Raw genomic sequence first — 19,124 nt, 5'->3', positions numbered from 1 at the left:
CCTATTTGGTTGGTATATTATTCTCAAGCCTCCCCAGGAAAGGGGGTGAAAGGGCTTGGTGGGATATTTTGGGGAAACAGGAACTCCAAGTGGTCCTTTTCCTGAATCTTTGTCTAACTCACTTGGTGGTGGCAGCAATACCATACCAGGGCAAGGAATTTGTGCCTTGGGAAAGTTTTTAACCTAAGCTGGTGGAATGTGAGCTTAGGGGGTCTTTCGTGCAGGTCCCCACATCTGTACCCCAGAGTTCAGAGTGGGGAGGGAACCCTGACAGTTTTCATGGGCTTTTGCCCAAATAAATTTTAGTCTCTAAGGTGCCACAAGGACTCCTCGTTGTTTTTGCTGATAGACTAACATGGCTACCACTCTGAAACCGGTCAATAGACAGTAACTCATTCATTGTATAGGCAGCTGGTGAAGATATTCTTTTGGGTGGAGTGGAGCTGAGTAAAACTGTCAGGCCCCACTTTCTGGTGTGCGCGCATGTTTCTATCCTGTTTCTATCCTGGCCTGGTGCAGAATATGGCTCCTGCCCTATCGGACTGGGCCCAGCTCCCCACTCCAGCGGCTTGGCTCTTGCTGCTCATAGATTTGCTGTGATGGGCTCTTCCAGATGAGGTGGAGGAGGTAACCATCTGGCCACTCCTTGTCTCTCTAATATCTTTTTTTGGTCCAACTTCTAAAGGTTTTCAGTCTTACACAGGTCTACACTAAAAAGTTAGGTTGATCCAGCTAGATCACTCGGGTGTGAAAAATCCACACACCCCTGAGTGGACATAGTTAAGATGACCTTCTCTCTCTCCCCCATTCCCCTCCACCCCCTGGATAGATAGTGCTAGGGAAGTGGATTAACTAGAGAGATGGAAGAACCCCTCCCTTTGTTGTAGTGAGAGTGTACACTGAAGTGCTACAGCGGCACAGCTGCCGCTGTGCTGCTGCAGCTTTTCCCGTGAGGACATGGCCTAAATCTGTGTGTGTGTGTGTGTGTGTGTGTGTGTGTGTGTGTGTGTGTGTGTGTGTGACAAAAGCCAATAATCCTTTATAGTGATCACATTTAACAAGTCAGCATTTTACCTACAGTTGTCACATTCTGAGAGATACTGCAGCTATTTCCATAAACTCAGAAGAGGAATGAACTGTGGTATGTCAGAAAAGTGTTATGTCAAATAAAATTTTCTTTTTAATGAATACTGTAGTAAGAGTAACTGGAGAGTGAAGGATTTATCCCTTTATTTCTGGTTTCATTCATATACCTTGAGTCTATTTTTGAAAGTTGAAAGTTATTTACTTAGAGTTGTCTGAAATGTGAACTTTGTCAAAATATTTCTGCAGTTTTTGCACAACCCCAACAGAGTAGTTGTGGTAAGTGTTTTGTGCATAAAAATATAATTCTATGCTCTTTGTTAGTAACAATTCTGATCTGTCCCAAAATGAATTGATCAACTACCTGGGCAAAATTGTACTCTCTCACCTGAATAAATCCGGAATATCTCCAGTGACGTCATTGGTCTCACTATGTTCAGGACCGGCTCTAGGCACCAGCCCTCCAAGCATGTGCTTGGGGCAGCACTCTGCCCCCCCCCCCTTTTTTTTTTCTTGGGGCAGCAAAAAGCAACTGGCCCTGTCAGCGTGCGAGCCGGGATCCGCGGCCCCTGCCCAGTCCGGCGGCGCCCTGCACAGCCCACTCGGGTGGGGAAATGCCGCGCCGCCCTGGGGAGACTCAGAGTGGCAGCAGCAGCAGGACCCCTCCTCCCTCCCTGCATCCTGGGCCCCGCTTCCCTCCCTCCCCGGCCCCTCACACACTCTGGGAGCCCCTCTTGCCGCCGCCGCAGCCCGGGCTCCGCTCCAGGGCCCAGGCTGCGGCGGCGAGGGGCTCCCAAGTGTGTGAGGAGCAGGGAGGGAGGGAAGCGGGGTTCCCTGGAGCTGAGCCCGGGCTGCGGTGGCAAGAGGGGCTCCCGGAGTGTGTGAGGAGGTGAGCGGCCGGCTGGGCTCGTCAGTGCTGAGCAGGTAGCCCCGCAGCTGGAGATTCTCGGTTTCTCGCCCGCCGGGGCTGGGCCAGGGCGTGATGAGGCTGAAGAGCAGCAGGTCCGGGGGACTCTCTAGGTCCTCATCCGTCAGCATGTTGGGGGTGAGGGCGGTGAGCACGAACTGATCCACCTCGGCCACCAGCAGTGCCGCGAAACCCAGGGAGGGGGCCGTGTTCTCCGCGCTGCCTCGCAGGTGCACCGCCACCTGGAAGTACTCCTGCTCCACGCCGCCCAGCAGCTCCAGCCGCATGGGGACGGAGTCGCGGCTGGGCCACGGCTTGGCTGCCGTGTGCTGGTAGCAGATCCCATGTTGGAGGGGGGGAGCCCAGTGCTGGGGCGGCAGAGGGTGTGGATGGTTGGGGCACTGGTGGGCAGGGAGGGGGAGCCCAGGGCTGGGGCGGGGGGGGGGGGGGGGGAGGAGTAGCCAAAATTTTGTTTGCTTGGGGCGGCAAAAACTTAGAGCCGGCCCTGACTATGTGAAATAAAGGGATTACCATAGTAATTATGTGCAAACAGCAAATGTAAAGGTTTAAATTGAAATTGCTCTGTGTATGAATGCTAAATATTGGATCCAATATTTGATTTGCTTGGTTTTTTTTTGTTTTTTTTTTAAATGCACAACCTAAGAGTGAAACTTTCCCATATATGTTTTGTTAGCTAGATGATGGCAAATGTTATCTATCTCTTTTTATTCAGTGAATTAAATTTTGGGCTAATTAGCAGTGATCTGAGGGTGATTCATATAAGCATACAAAGGAAGTTCAAGACATAAAAAGAGGCTTATGAGCTTGAATGTCTTCATGACTGGAGTTATGGAGTTTAGTTGTGCCCTATGCAATGATACACCAAACACAAAGGTGCTGTGAAAAGGGTGCAGGCTGGCAGTGGGGGGAAAAGAAGGCAACTAGACAGGACACTAGTAAGAATTCAAATATTCTTGGCTCACTGTAGACTTCTTCAGAGTAGCCTTTAGTTTACCTTGAGTAAACTTCCCTACAAAGGCAGCCAACTTTAATTAAAAACAAACAAAAAACCCACCCCCCTGAATTATAGCTGCAATTTAAATTAGGTGCAGGATTTTAACCAAGCTGTCAAATTGCACGATTGCCACTGCTAACAAATAGTTGAGGGTAAGGCTATGTTGATGTCACAGCCTGTGTGAGTAAAATTAATGTCACTCAAGGATGTGAATATTCCACTCCTTTGAGTGACATATAAGCGCTCATGTGCACAACATTATGTCCTGCTGACATAGCTTCTGCCGCTCGCGGAGGTGTGTTTTTTTTTTTTTTTTTTTTTTGGTGGACAGGAGAGCTTTCTCCCATCGATATAGAGTGTCTTCATAGATGCGCTGCAGCTGTGCGGCTGTTATCAGTACATCTGCGCTGCTGCAGAGCTGTACATATTGACATGGCCTAATTTTAAATTTAATTCCAATGTTGTTTGTTTAGAGCTGGCTGGAAAATAATTTATTTTTATAGTATTTTTATAAATTTTTTTCCTTTTCAAAAGCACATTTTAAAATTTCAAAATAGGTATTCAAAAATAAATTTGATTTTGAAGGGGAAAAAAAACATTGTTTGACTAACCTGACCAATCCAAATTGGTAGTACATTATGAAGAACAGATTTCAAAGTAGCAGCTGTGTTAATCTGTATCAGCAAAAAGAACAGGAGTAGTTGTGGCACCTTAGTAAATATCTTCTTACTGTATGTTCCATTCTATGCATCAGATGAAGTAGGCTGTAGCCCACAAAAGTTTATGCTCAAATAAATTTGTTAGTCTCTAAGGCGCCGCAAGTATGCCTGTTCTTTTTATGAAGAACAGAGTACATTTTTAAAATTGAAAATTTTCAAAAGAAATCCAAGATTTTTTTTGTTTGTTTTTTGAGGAAAAGGGCCTGATCCTGCAGACTTGAATACATGGATGAATAACACTAACCTCATATGGATTAGTAACATGCCTAAAGTTTAGCATCTGTGTAATGATTTGCACATCAGGGCCCAGACTGTTATATAAAAGGTTGGGGTGGGAGGGAGGAAGTTATTTCAACTAAGTTTTGACCTGCTTTGCATATGAGCTTGAAGCTAGGCAAACAAGGGTTAACCATTGTCTTTGTCTCTGAGATGGCTGGGTGAATGAAGAGCTGGGTTGAGTCATTTAAATAGTATTGAATAGAACTAAGAGGTCCTTCATTAATTCCTCCTGCAAATTCAGAGGTCCTGCCCTTTCATTTTAAGTCTTATGTTAAATATTCTAGATATAGTAGAGAGAGAGGCTGAATCGGGGGCGGCATTTCATTAACTTACAAATGAACTTGGATACAGAATCTGTTTGAAAATCAATTAAGTTTAAAGCTCGAAGGAAAGGGGTGGCACTGAATTGGACTAAGACTCTTTGTTCACTCTAGGTACTAAGTAAGCAGGCTGTGGTCTACACTACAGAGGTAGGTCGACATAAGACAGCTTACATCAACCTAACTCTGTAAGCGTTCACACTGATGTAACTCACCCACTACACCAACTTAACTGCACATCTGCGGGAGGCGTAGTGCTTAAGTCAACGTAGTTAGGTCGCCGCAGTGTCAGTGTAGACCCTGCGTTGCTTGCATCTTCTGTAGCTACTTTTCAGAAGCCTTCCCACAATGCCCCATACTAACAGTTAAATCAGTGCAAGGGCTCCCAGAGAGGGCGCACACGGTTGATGCAAGGAGTGGAGTGTAGTGCGGACATGCAAAAGTGATTTAATTACTGCGTGGCTTAATTTTGTAATGTAGATATACCCTAAAGACTGGTATCAAGGGACTGGCTCCCAAGTGGGAAATAAGTTTAAACTAATTGAGGGAGCCAAACAGAAGGTCACCTAATTTATTTGTAACTCTCCAAAGAAAACAGGGCTGGGGTCAGTGACAGAAGGAGGCCAGTGAAGAGTCCAATGTGTGTGGGGGCAGAGGCACTCTTCCTCATAACTAGCTGCCATTCAGGCCTTGGCTACACTTGGGGATTAACAATGCTGCCGTGGCAGCGCTGTGAAGCGCGAGTGTAGTCACGCCACCAGCGCTGCGAGAGCTCTCTTGCAGCGCTGCAAGTACTCCACCTCTCCGAGGGGAATAGCTTGCAGCGCTGCGAACGAGCGTGCAGCGCTGCAGGCTCTGATTACACTGGCGCTTTACAGCGCTGTACTCGCTGCGCTTGGGGGGGTGCGTTTTTACACCCCTGAGCGCAGCAAGTTGCAGCGCTGTACAGCGCCAGTGTAGCCAAGGCCATAGACTCTTAAGACCTAGTGGCATCACTCAATGGAATTAATGCTTTTAATTATGGGCTTGTCTTCAATGCTGAGTTAATTGGAGTTACAACTTGAGAATTGCTCCTGACTTGATTCCTGTTCACATATAAACACTCTTAGGCCTGGTCCACACTAAGCCCCCACTTCGGACTAAGGTATGCAAATTCAGCTACGTTAATAACGTAGCTGAATTCGAAGTACTTTAGTCCGAACTTACCGTGGGTCCAGATGCGGCAGGCAGGCTCCCCCATCGATGCCGCGTACTCCTCTCGCTGAGCTGGAGTACCGGCGTCGACGGCGAGCACTTCCGGGATCGATCCCAGAAGATCGATCGCTTACATCTGGACCAGGAAGTAAGTATAGACGTACCCTTACCTACGTTGTGGAGGTGCTTTTAACTCCACTTGCTCACCCAAGAGAGAGTATAAGCTACCTATATCTTGAGTGACCTCTGCCTGTAAGTCAGGTGAATGTGATTCATCTGTTACTAACACAACCACTCTGTGATGAGGACATGTTTGCATAGGCGCTGAATCCTTGGAGCACCCACAGAAAAAAATCAGTGGATGCTTAGCACCCACCAGCAACCAGCCTCCCCCCCCCCCAGTGCCTCCCATCTGCTGGTGTCCCGGCCGATTAACTCCTCCCCTCCCCTCCCAACGTCTCCCGCCTGCCGCGATCAACTGTCCGTGGCATGCAGGAGGTGCTGGGGGGGGGGAGGGGGGCAGAACTGGGCGGGAAGAGGTGGGGACTTGGGGGGGGGGTGGGGTGGATGGTTGAGCACCCCTGGAGCCCGGAGGAAGCCGGTGCCTGTGCATGTCCCCATGCTGCTAGTCCTTCAGTGCCATCCCACAATTCTCTCTCTGCGCTCCGAAAGGACAGACGTGATTTCGCACAATTCACTGGTAAAGAATTCATAGAACAGTTTGGATTACTGCAGTACTGAGAACTATGAGATATGCTATGCATGAGTGAGTACAGCACCAGTACAGACGCTGCAAGTCTTTTGCAGTGTGGCCGCTCTTACTCAAGCAAGGCTAACTCAAGAGGAGTAACTTGTGTGTAGGTAAATGTGAGTTAACTCTGCAGTGAAAACATACCTTTAGGTGCTTTTGAAAATCCCACCTCTAATGACAAGAGGTGAAATTATTGTGCAAAGCCTTTCAAGTCATTCAAGACTTAATTTGAAGCTCAAAATAATTGATCTACATGAAAGTCGTCCGTAGTCTCTTGTAACTTAGCATTCGTTTTAATTTTTTGATTGATGATTTTATTTTAGAGAGGACAGCAGCCTCTTCCATCTCTGATCTACAATGAGTACCAAAGCTGCTATCAACAAAGAAATTTTTGCCCCACATGATGAAAGGATGCTGGGAGCTGTCCAAGTGAAAAGGAGAACGAAGAAAAAGATCCCTTTCCTAGCAACTGGGGGCCAGGGTGAATATTTAACCTACATCTGCTTGTCAGGTAAGATAAATGGTTTTGACAGCTAGCCATCCTTTTGGTTTATCTTTGAAGTTTGATTAACTGATTGGCTATCTGTTGCTATAAAGAACAGAGTGACTTGCATTTTAATAATGCAAGTGGATGAACTATGATGGTTACATCTTTAATGTTTATAAGTTTGAATGCAGGAAGTGTGTGGTTTGTCATGTGATATAGCTGACAGAAACAGCTGATTTAGCAGATGGTTCCGCAGTTCTTATTAAAACCGACTTTGGTGGCACAGTTGTACAGTATGAATTTATCCTGTAGTTAGTGTACTTGGAAATATTAGGTCTTTGTTAATCTGATTCAGCTATTCCTCTGAGGGATGAACTTTATATTCTACCTGCTTCTCCTGTATTTCCTTCAATTGTCTGAAACTAATACACTCCCCTGTTCCTTTCAAAGATCCCCTCTGTGTATGATTACGTCATTGGGACCATGGCAACTTAGCTGTAACTGGAATGTTTTCAGCTCTGTGAAGAATGTCACTGTCACCTAATTTAAAAAGGGGATGAAAAGCAGAAGTATTATTTCTTTAAAGGATTTTGGGTGAGGATGGGAAGAAAGAACATAAAAATCTCTTTGAGGGGTCAAGTAGAAAGGAGAAGGATGGTCTAGTTGTTGCTGATGTGTTTAGGCATGTTTTTAGTATGCATTGCAGTATCTCATTCGGGTTCTACCAAGTAGCCTAGCAAAAAGGCTGCAAATTTGAGTTTGGGCCAAGGGTAATATGATAACATGGCCTTGATGTTTTCTGCTATTTTAAATTCGTATATTCTTTTCTTACTACCTGATGTTAAAGCATAAGTATTATATAGTTCCCTTCTTTTTGCTCATTCAGATTGTGAGACTAATCTCAATACTGTGACAATATAATATAATATGCATGCCACAACATAAATGCTTTCCTAGGACTGAGAGGTGTTTTTTTTTTTTTTTTTTTTTAAAGCACGGAGATGCTATATATGTGTTAGAACATAAATATCATTGCAACTATCCAAAAGAAGAAGACTTCTTTGTATGGCGACAAAGAAGAGTTATTAAACGATTTGTAAATCCCTGAAGGAACACTTTAAATTTCTGCCCACATTTGAATTTTGTTAAAACAAATTGTGATAAATGAAGGGGTGGGGGTAACTACCTTTTATGGACACCCAGCCAGCCAGCAGCTATAAAATCCCTCTTAGTAGCTGCTATCTAATTGGTCTACCTGTAAAGGGTTAAAAAGTCTCACTGCTATGCATAGGTAAAAGTAAGTGAGTGGGCACCTGGCCAAAAAGTGCCAATGGGAAGGCTAGAACTTTTAAAAATTGGACAAAGACTCCCTTTTGTCTGTCTGTTCTCAGGGAGAGGCAGACAGGGAGCAGTTATGGTGTGAGAAGCTTGAGCAGGTATGAAAAATCATCAGTATCATACCTAGAAACTACTCAACTAAAACCCCAGATATGTAAGTAGACCAGGAAATGTCTAGGAAGACGCAATTAGGTTTATCCCTTTTATTTCTTTATGGCTTGTGGATTCCCCCGTGCTAACCCCAGGTGCTTTTGTTTTGCTTGTAACCTTTAAGATGGACTTCAAGAGAGCTATTCGTGATGCTTAATCCTTGTAGTTTTTTTTTAATCTAGCAAAAGCCTAAATTCCCAGATGTATTTTCTTCTTTTTTTATTAATAAAATTTACCTTTTTTAAGAACAGAATTGGATTTTTGTATCTTAAGAGGTTTGTGCACGTGTTGTTTAATTAGCTGGTGGCATCAGCTGATTTCCCCTTCTTTCTTTCTCAGCTCTTTCTACTTCCTGTGGGCTTGAGGGTACCCCACAGGAAGGAATTCCCTAGTGCGCCTTTCTGGGTTCTCAAAGGGGTTCTGCATTTGGGTGGTGGCAGCATCTATGAATCCAAGATCAGAGAAAGCTGTAACCTTGGGAGTTTAATACAAACCTGGAGTGGCTAGTATTAATTTTTAGAATCCTTGTGGGCCCCCACCTTCTGCATTCGAAGCGCCAGAGTGGGGAATCAGCCTTGACACAAATAAACAAAATCAAACAAGCTTTCATAAAACTGAAGACCAATAGAAATGGTTCTACAATTTTAAAAAACACCATTTTCATTTATTTTACTTTTTAAACAAATATTCCTCTGCAGCATGTTAAACAGCAAAGAAGCAATGAATTGATTTTTTTTTTCATTGTTCCTGTTGCAAGAAATGCAAAAACTAAGCCAGATGTATGGATTTACTTAAGACTTTTGTCTCTTTGACATAACTAAGTTGACACCCTTTACACAGAAAGGTATGAAATAGAGTGGATTTTTGTTTTTTGCTGTTGCCTTTTTATGAACATTCTTTGATCTGAAGTGATTGATTTAAAATAAAAAGTGTTATAATTTTTTGAAGTGGAACTGCCATTTATGTATTCAATACCTTAGAAAAAATTATACTTCTTGAGCACTGTAGGCATTACAGTAATAGATAACCTAATAGTTGCCCAGAAACTCTTGAGTATGTCTTGGGAATAATGTCATCTTACTTTTCAGGCTGTGTTGAGAATAGTCTTTCTGTAGTTGTTTGTAGTGTACCATTATAAAATCAGGAGCAGCTGGGGGAGACTGCAAGTTGCTTGGCGATGTTAGTCAGATTGACGTCTCTTGCCCAAGCATCTATTCTTACTATTTATATCTCCATTTGAACAACAAATATAGCAAGAACATATTGGTTTAATATTCTGATTTCATATTATTTTCCCTTAACACATACCTTTAAACTGTTTGTTTTCAAACTCATGGTGAACTGATACCACCTTCTGGCTAAAATGATATGGCTGACAGCCAAAGAAAGAGAAACCCTGAAATATGAATATAACCTGTAAGACTGAAATGTGGACTCTGTTGCGTTTTTCTTTTCAGCTGTTAATATCATAGGATCTTAGTCTTCATTTTCTTTTTTCTTACATTGCCTTCCTCCTGCAATCTTTAGGGTTACCATACGTCCGGATTTTCCTGGACATGTCCGGTTTTTTGGGCTCCAAATCCCCGTCTGGGGGGAAAGCCCAAAAAGCCGGACATGTCCGGGAAAATCGGGGGGGGGGGGAGGGGGGCCGGGCCGGGGGCTCCGGAGCGGGGCCGGGCCGGCGGTGCGGTGCCTGGCTGGGGGCTCCGGGGCCGGGCCGGCGGGGCCGGGGGCTTCGGCGGGGGCTCCGGGGCCGGGCCGGCGGGGCCGGGGGCTTCGGCGGGGGCTCCGGGGCCGGGCCGGCGGGGCCGGGGGCTTTGGCGGGGGCTCGGGGGCCGGGCCGGCGGGGCCGGGGGCTTTGGCGGGGGCTCGGGGGCCGGGCCGGCGGGGCCGGGGGCTTTGGCGGGGGCTCGGGGGCCGGGCCGGCGGGGGCTCGGGGGCCGGGCCGGCGGGGCCGGGGGCTTCGGCGGGGGCTCGGGGGCCGGGCCGGCGGGGCCGGGGGCTTCGGCGGGGGCTCGGGGGCCGGGCCGGCGGGGCCGGGGGCTTCGGCGGGGGCTCGGGGGCCGGGCCGGGGGCTCGGGGGCTCCGGCGGGGCCGGCACCGGCGGCTCGGGGGCCGGGCCGGCGGGGGCCGGCACCGGCGGCTCGGGGGCCGGGCCGGCGGTGCCAGGCCGGGCCGGGGGCTCGGGGGCCGGGCCGGCGGTGCCGGGGGCCGGGCTGGGGACCGGCGGTGCGGTGCTGGGGGCCGGGCCGGGGACCGGCGGTGCGGTGCTGGGGGCCGGGCCGGGGACCGGCGGTGCGGTGCCGGGGGCCTGGGGGCCGGGCCGGGGACCGCAGTGCTGGGCGGGCCGGGGGTGGTGGGCCCGGCAGCCCAGGGCTGGGGCCAGCCTGGGCCGCGCCTCCTCCCCCCACACTCCCCCTTACCTGCTTCAGGCTTCCCGCGACTCAAATGTTCACAGGAAGCAGGGGAGGGGGCGGAGACTTTGGGGGGCTGGGGGCGGGGCCGGGGGCCCGTGGAGTGTCCTCCTTTGGGAGGCACAAAATATGGTAACCCTAGCAATCTTTAAAGAGTTGAAGGAATTGCACTTTTATGCTGAATACTTTAGGGTTATCACAGTGAAATATATATGCAGATGAATTAGGAACATAGCTGTGTAAACACTTTGAAGTATGGTTTAAAATTAGTTTGTTTTTTGGTTTGACTGGAGAAAAAGTTTTCAGGCCTGATTTTCCTATGGTGACATATATGGAGATATACCTATCTCATAGAGCTGGAAGGGACCCCGAAAGATCATTGAATCCAGCCCCCTGCCTTCATTAGCAGGATCAAGTACTGATTTTGCCCCAGATCCCTAAGTGGTCCCCTCAAGGATTGAACACTCAACCCTGGGTTTAGCAGGCCAGTGCTCAAACCACTGAGCTATCCCTCCCCCCTATATGCGTTCCTGCGTGCTTGGTCGCGCGCGCGAGAGAGAGAGTGTGTGTGTGTGTTTATGCGGGGAGGGATAGCTCAGTGGTTTGTTTGTTTATATATATATATACACACACACACACACACACACATACGCGCAAGATCTGAGTTTTCGTGAAGTTATCAGGACCTGGAGTAATACCAGTGTTCAGATTAGGAAAATACCATTGGAATTTCTCAGTAAACAAGTGTCATACTTGAAGTGTGTCCAGAGAAGTCTGCTTTTCTTGGTTTTGTCTTTTCCAGAATAATTTCTTTCCAATACAAATTAACTTAAATTACCGAAGTATAAAAAGGCAAAACTTGTTAATTACTTTCCTTTTAGAGCATGTATGCATAATATACATGTGTATATGTTAACATGTATAGCAAATATATAATATGTGCTTATGTATGTGCACATAAGGGTCAACCAGACATAAAAAAAAGTTACGACACCTCTACCCCAATATAACACCGTTCTTGGGAGCCAAAAAATCTTACCACGTTATAGGTGAAAACATGTTATATCGAACTTGCTTTGATCCACCAGAGTGCGTAGCCCCGCCCCCCTCCCTCCCCGTAGCACTGCTTTACCGCGTTATAGCTGAAGTTGTGTTATATCGGGTCACGTTCTATCGGGGTAGAGGTGTATATATTTAGGTTTGAAGGATCAGATTTAGGTTGGTAAATGTCGGTAAACATTGATTTCCATGTAAACGCACAAATGATAAAATATTTCCATCGATTAGTAATAGAAATTTACAGACAGGCAAAGTAAGAGTAATGCCGGTTGAGAATTTACTAGAGTTTAAGGATAGGTATTTTATATATTTTGACATGCAATGTTGACAATTTTTGTGGTTATAAAGTTTTAACTTTTTGAATATCAACGTCTATAGTCATTAAATAATTGTCTGACTCCCCTGTACAGCCTGACTTCCCCAATTTCCCACAACTGTGAAAATTTAAATTGATAAAAATTAAAAAATACTTAAAATGAATGTAGATATTAATTGAAATTATTAAACAAAATATTGAATTCTGCCAAGCCACTCCTCCCCCACCATATGTAGAAGACATGGCTGGAGAAGAATCTGCTTCTATTGAACATGATCCTGGTAGAAAAATTGAAAACTAGGCTTATTTGTATTGTCAGAAAAACCTAACTAGTCAGGGAAGTAAACTTAAATTCACTGTGAAGTTTACCACACTCTAACGTACTTGTACATTGGTAATTCGTTCTTCTCATTCATTGGATTGACTTTTATTGATGCATATGTGTATATGAAAACTAAGGATGTTAAAATTATAGTGAAATGTGTTAGGACTAAGATGTCTTACTGCTTTTGTGAGTCTCATTTCCACAGGCTAGTTTACTTCGTGCTATACTAAAGTAATTTTGATAACTTGTTTTTAATGAGACCTTAACTTGCAAACTGAAACAATCAACCCACATGAAGTGACTTGTTAAATTATGCTAATCAATATTCCATGGACAAGAAGTTCCTGTTAAGTCCTAGTGTTGGAATGAATCTAAGTTCCTATATGTACAGAAACCTGAGACTCAATCATGGTAATGGTTATACTATATTCACTGTTCAGGTTGTAGCTTGTGAGTTATATGATGTGTTTAAAAATCAGGTAAACATATTTTTCATTCCAAAGGTAAATTCAGTATGTATTGTCCAAAACTAGTAGGGACCTAAAGACCTCTGTAAAGAACCTCTCTGCTCCATGTCTATAGGTTCCCAAGAGAAGGACAGGTGAGAAGGTCAACTGTTAAACATTACAAACTGAAAGAGAGGGAGCAAGAAATTACCCTTTAAAATCTGTGTTTAATTTAAGTACATGCTTAACTGCATGCTTGAATGCTTTGCTGTATTGGGATCGAAGGCTAGAAAGAATTGTTTATGATGGTATAAGGCAGGGGTGGCCAACCTGAGCTTGAGAAGGAGCCAGGATTTACCAATGTACGTTGCCAAAGAGACACAGTAATACGTCAGCAGCCCCCCATCAACTCCCCCACCCTTCTCCCAGCTTCTACCACCCACTGACAGCCCCACTGATCAGCGCCTCCCCATCCCTCACCGCACCTCCTGATCAGCTGTTTCGTGGCATGCAGGAGGCTCTGGGGGGGGGAGGGGGAGGAGTGAGGGCATGGCAGACTCAGGGGAGGGGGCGGGAAGGGGTGGAGTGGGGACAGGGCCTGTGGCAGAGCCGGGGGTTGAGCAGTGAGTTCCTTCCCTCCCTCCCCCCCAACACATTGGAAAGTTGGCACCTGTAGCTCCAGCCCTGGAGTCGGTGCCTATACAAGGAGCTGCATATTAACTTCTGAAGAGGTGCATGTGGCTCCGGAGCCACAGATTGGCCACCCCTGGTATAAGGAGTTGTAATGGATTGAAACTAATTGAAAGGTAATTTAGGAACAGTGTTACAAAGTTGCCTCAGGCTATGTCTACATTATAGTGGCGCAGCTGCACCGATGGCACACGTCTGATGAAGACACTTTAAGCCGATGGGAGAGAGATCTCCCGTCGGCTTAATAACTCCTGCCACTGCAAACGATGGTAGCTGTGTTGGCGGGAGAAGCGCTCCCACTAACATAGCGTGGTCCACACCGATACTTAAGTCAGTATAACATGTTGCTCAGGGGTGTTGATTATTCACACCCCTGAGTGTCGTAAGTTATACCAAAGTAAGGGCTTGTCTACGCTGGCACTTTACAGCACTGCAACTTTCTTGCTCAGGGGTGTGAAAAAACACCTCTTGAGCGCTGCAACTTTCAGCACTGTAAAGTGCCAGTGTAGACAGTGCACCAGCGCTGGGAGCTGTTCCCCTCATGGAGGTATGCCGTGACTACACAGCCATATTAAAGCACTGCCACAGCCAGCGCTTTAATGTTGCTAGTGAAGACTAGAGCCTAAGGCAGGGGTTGGCAACCTTTCAGAAGTGGTGTGCCGAGTCTTCATTTATTCATTCTAATTTAAGGTTTTGCGTGCCAGTAATACATTTTAACGTTTTTAGAAGGTCTCGTTCTATAAGTCTATAATGAATATATAACTAAACTATTGTTGTATGTAAAGTAAATAAGGTTTTTAAAATGTTTAAAAAAATTCATTTAAAATTAAATTAAAATGCAGAGGCCTCCGGAGCGGTGGCCAGGACCCGGGCAGTGTGAGTGCCACTGAAAATCAGCTCACGTGCCGCCTTCGGCACACGTGCCATAGGTTGCCTACCTCTGCCCTAAGGGTATGTCTGCACTGCACAGTTGTCGCCAAAACTTTTGTCTTTTGCGGGTACTTAACACCTCGCCCCCCCGCCCACCCTCTCGCGAAAGACAAAAAATTTGCGTTTTGTCAGCAAAAGTGCCAACAAAATACCACAAAAGAGCATTCACACTTGCTGACTGTTAGCGACAAGGCTATGTCACAGCCTTGTCGCTAAAAGCTGTGTAGTGTAGACAAGCCCTAAGTTATACCAAAGTAATTTGTAGTGTAGACATAGCCTCAGAGTCTATTAATAGGTCAAAGGGAGGGGAAGAAACTCTATTATTTGCCTACACAAAGCTTTCTATTATACTGTAGTGATAAAGTGGGACTGACAAGCATTGAGGAGCCATATACCATTTAACTGTGGAGATGGAGAAGAAAACAAGCAAGCAATAGACAGAAGGAAATGGAGAAAAGCAGTGACTGCAGATAGAACAAACAGAGGATGAAAATAGGGCCCTCTCTCTTATAAAAAGAGTTGGAAAGGATTTGACATAGAGAAAAGTTAGTAAATTCGAAGTTAAAAACAGATATTCCATCTGTATTACTTTACCACCCGTTCACACCACCAGACAGAATGACAAGATGTTAAGTGAGTCACTTAACTTTGGGTCTTGTAGACTTCATCTTACATAACCTTAAACTAAAGTTCTTTAAAAAGACTTTTTTGTTTGGCCTTATTGTTAAGGAAATGTGTGAATAAAGTGCTGAGAGTGTGGAATATGCTCTGTATACTTTAAGAAATTATGTTTCATAAAGCATGATGCTTAACTGTATTGCCAATACCAAGTGTTCAAAGGACTTTGCACTGATTATACTAAGTTGGCATAAAAACTCACTTTAGGTTAAACAGATACAATTTTCTTCTCTAGACAAGGCCTATGTAGTTGGCTTTCTTTCCTCTTCTTCATGTAGTAGTGCACTGAAAAATGTGGAATGTGAGAACATACTACTTTTTCATATGGCTTTTTTCTAAATTATTTTAATTTAAAATGGTCAAAGAAAAAAACTGATCTTCCAAGCACTAAGAGAAATCAACAGAACAGCAAAGGAGTAGTAAGAATTGACTCTTCCTCTCCCTCTGTCTCTCTCAGACACCATCCCCATTTCCTTCCTTATCATTACACTCTTATAATCTATCTCGGAGCAGCTCCTACTCCTGAGGGAATTCTGCACCAAAAAATTATGCATACAATATTTTAAAATTCTGCAAATTTTATTTGTCAATAAATGTGGCTCCAGCTTGGCAGTGGGGAGCACAGGCCCCTGGCTGCATTGAAGTGGGAAATCACCCTGAAGCCTCCACCTCCCCCAGTACAGGGACACAGTGCAAGGCCTGGGCCTGCCCCAGAAAGACCCTTGGGCCCTGCCTCTCTGCGCCAGGTACACCTGGTGTGGGTGGGCAGGCTCAGCCCAGCAGGATTCAAGTGTGGAGGGGCTTAGTGTGGGGGATCCAGGTGTGGGGTGAGAGGTTTCTGTGTGGGGCAGTCTGGGTGCAGGTGGCTCAGTGGGAGATCTGGATGCACAGGAGCTTGTTGTGGGGTCCTGGGTGCAGGGGCAATGGGACTCTGCAAGGGATCTAGGTGAAGGTGGTTGGGGCAGGGGGTGGGGGCCTAGGTGTAGGGGGCTCAATGTGGAGGCCCAGGTGCTGGGGGAGTGAGACTTCATGGGGTGAGGATCCAGGTGCAGCTGGTTGGGCTCAGTGGGGTGGAAGTCCAGGTGTGAGGGGGCTTATCGGAAGGGTCCAGGTGTAGAGGGGTAGGGCTCATCAGGGTGAGGGTTCCATGGGCCTGCTTATCAAGGGAGCCCCAGCTGTTGCCAAGGGGACACCACATGCCGAGCTCCTGCTTCCCTCCGCAATGCCCCTATCCCCTTTTCTTCTCCATCCCCCTCCCCTCACTCCCATATTCCCCACCCCCTACCTTCCCCACTGCCTCTTCCCTCTAACCCCTTTCCCTCATTTCTGCCACCCGCCTTACCCAGCCCCACCATGGGCACTCACTGATGCACAGAAAACAGGAAGGCTCCCAGCACACAGAAGGGGAGTATGACTGACACTACAACCCAGGAGGCGGTGTTCAGTTGCAGAGTCAGCAGAGCCTTTGATGCAGCCTCCTTCCTTCAGCAGGGCAGCTCTGCGCTTGCAGAAATGAGGGGGGAGCAGTGGCACATAATCCCATGTGCACCCCCCATGCCTCGCCTCTGTTTTGGGGGGCAATCTCCCCCCAAAACTGCACCCATGTTGGTGCTCCCTCCCACCCCTGCGTGGTTTCCCTTTGCTTTCTTGCTGTTTTCTGCAGGAAAGCACAGGAATTCTGCAGGGGGTGGGGGTGGGCGAGCACACAATCACGCAGAATCCCCCAAGGAGTAAACTCCTCACCCTAAATGAAGTGCTGAAGCAACTTTCTCTCTCTCTTTTTTTATTTATTTTTTTATTTTTTTTTAATCTCTGTGCTACCAAGTTTCAGAGACTTCTTCACATGGGAAGGAACAAACAGCTTCAAATGCCACAGGTTACTAACCTCTGACCCAAAGCCTGCAGAGACAAGGACCATTATTCTGTACTAATGCTATGTTCTTAACTTTATTCTAATCATAGGATTGCTCTTGTACTAGACCCTTTTAAACTCATTAAAAAACAACTCTTTTTGAAGTATAAATGTGAATTTCTAAACTTAAGCTTTGTTTTTGTCCTCCTTTTCTCCATCCAACTTTTTTTTTTTTTTTAGTTTAATTTGCTGCTGCTCCCCATACATTGCTATGGAATGTGGCTTCCATTTCCCTTGAAATGTTTCAAGTATCGCAAATACCATTCATGTTGCAGAACAGCATTGCTGGAAGGAACGTTTATTATTCTCGTACAAAATACTTTGAAGTTAAGGGTTGCTGTGGTATATAATCTGTATGCAAAATACTAAGGTTTTTGCCATTAAAAAAACTAAGCAAAGCAAAACAAAACATAAAAACCACCATAACCACTAAGAGGGTGGTGAAGCACTGGAATGGGTTACCTAGGGAGGCGATGGAATCTCCTTCCTTAGAGGTTTTTAAGGTTAGCCTTGACAAAGCCCCGGCTGGGATGATTTAGTTGGGGATTGATCCTGCTTTGAGCGGGGGGTTGGACTAGATCTCCTCCTGAGGTCCCTTCCAACCCTGATATTCTATGATTCATTTAATTGTTCCCTCTGTTAGCCTGAATGAAGCAAGCTTAGTACGCCCAGAGACTTTTACCAGGTTTGTGATTAATGGCTGCCATTTACACCTACCAGAATAACTAGAGATATATGGTATGTGTGTAATAATACATGTACCCTCTGCCCTCCCTTAACCTTCGTATATTGTTTGTCTTGGGTTTAAAAAAAAAATAGTTCCAGTCTCTGCCCACTTTGTATGCCACATTCTGCTCCCCTCTGCAGCTCCCCACCTTCATCTCTGTTGATTGTCTCTTTAGATTGCAAGCTACTCTGGGCAGGGATTCTCTCTTCTTCCTGTGTGTCAGGATGGCACCCAGCCCGAAGGGGTCTCTATCCTGACTGAGGGCATCTAGCTACTATCAAAATACAAATAATAATTGAAAATTGGAATTTGCAGGTGAAGAATACACACTTAAATTTTAGCCTTCCCAATCATCATTGTGTCTTAAGGTGTCTGTGTTCATTACTAGTTACATTGTTTTCCTTGAGGAAGTTTTATGGAAAATATTCTGAAATATTTAAAGTTTAATCAAAGTCAAGAAAATGATGTCGCAGGATTCTGACAGCTAGGTGAAGGGATAGTTGTAAAGTTTCAGTTTGTGTTGAAAATAGGCTCTTTGTAGGTTCCCGGATCCATGTCTGTTAGATCCATTGCCAATGTCTTACTTTTTGAAGCTGAAGGAGACTGCATAGGACTTGAATAAGCACTACACTAACTTGCAGTGTATGGGGAGATGTTCATAAACCCTAGGAAAAAAACATTTGTTAGCAGGTATGTTGCATGCTATTTATTCCATTCCTACTCCCTGTTGTTTTTGCAGCATGTGTGTGAATAGCATTTCCTCTCCAGACAATGAACTTTGCCAACTTTCCTGTGTTGTAAGACTGTGCAAAGTTTGTCCTATTCCTGTGCTTCAGATATTTACTTTCATTTCCATGTGTGACGTGAATTGACCCTTAAAAACTGATGTACGGAAAATACATTTAAAATTTATTGTGCATGACTGAGATTTGTCTTTACTAAACCTTTAAATTGTTACCATCAGTGAGTTTATATTAAGTTATCCTCCTTTTGACTAATCCTTATCCATGTAGCTGCTGAAGAACTTAGTGCCTTTGTGGAAATGTTTTAGCTATTTCCATTATATAATTGCTTCTGAAAGATGCTCCGTTGTGGCAGCACTGAAAATGGACTTTTTTTTTCTTTTCTTTTTTTTAACAGGGAGCAAATACATATGGCAGTCACAGTGCAGACAAGTTTACCATCTTTGCCTCAATTGTGTCTAATGCTCTTAAGGAGGCTATTAATAGGGCTTGGAGGGCAGGTCAGTTTCCATGTCCAATCTGCTCTTTGGCTCTTAAGATCCTACCAGCAAGAATGCCAAAGATGATGGCTACATGCGTATGATGTGGATATGTATGCACAAGGAACTGGACTAAGACTGACTTGCTTCACATAGGCCATC

General features: G+C 45.5%; 1 protein-coding gene across 2 annotated transcripts in view; it reads left to right on the top strand.

Annotated features, from left to right (window-relative positions):
* STXBP6 (syntaxin binding protein 6) overlaps positions 1-19,124 on the top strand; it is a 174,082-nt gene that overhangs the window by 48,999 nt on the left and 105,959 nt on the right. For both annotated transcript variants that reach the window (XM_065593251.1, XM_065593250.1), the window contains exon 2: positions 6,592-6,779. In XM_065593251.1, the coding sequence (XP_065449323.1) occupies positions 6,626-6,779 (154 nt within the window). In that variant the 5' untranslated portion in view covers positions 6,592-6,625. The remainder of the gene's footprint in view (positions 1-6,591; positions 6,780-19,124) is intronic.

Source organism: Chrysemys picta, chromosome 4, assembly GCF_011386835.1.
Source record: "Chrysemys picta bellii isolate R12L10 chromosome 4, ASM1138683v2, whole genome shotgun sequence".
Classification (NCBI taxonomy): domain Eukaryota; kingdom Metazoa; phylum Chordata; order Testudines; family Emydidae; genus Chrysemys; species Chrysemys picta.
The sequence above is the reverse complement of the archived record's forward strand: the minus strand, read 5'-3'. Positions and strand labels throughout refer to the sequence as shown.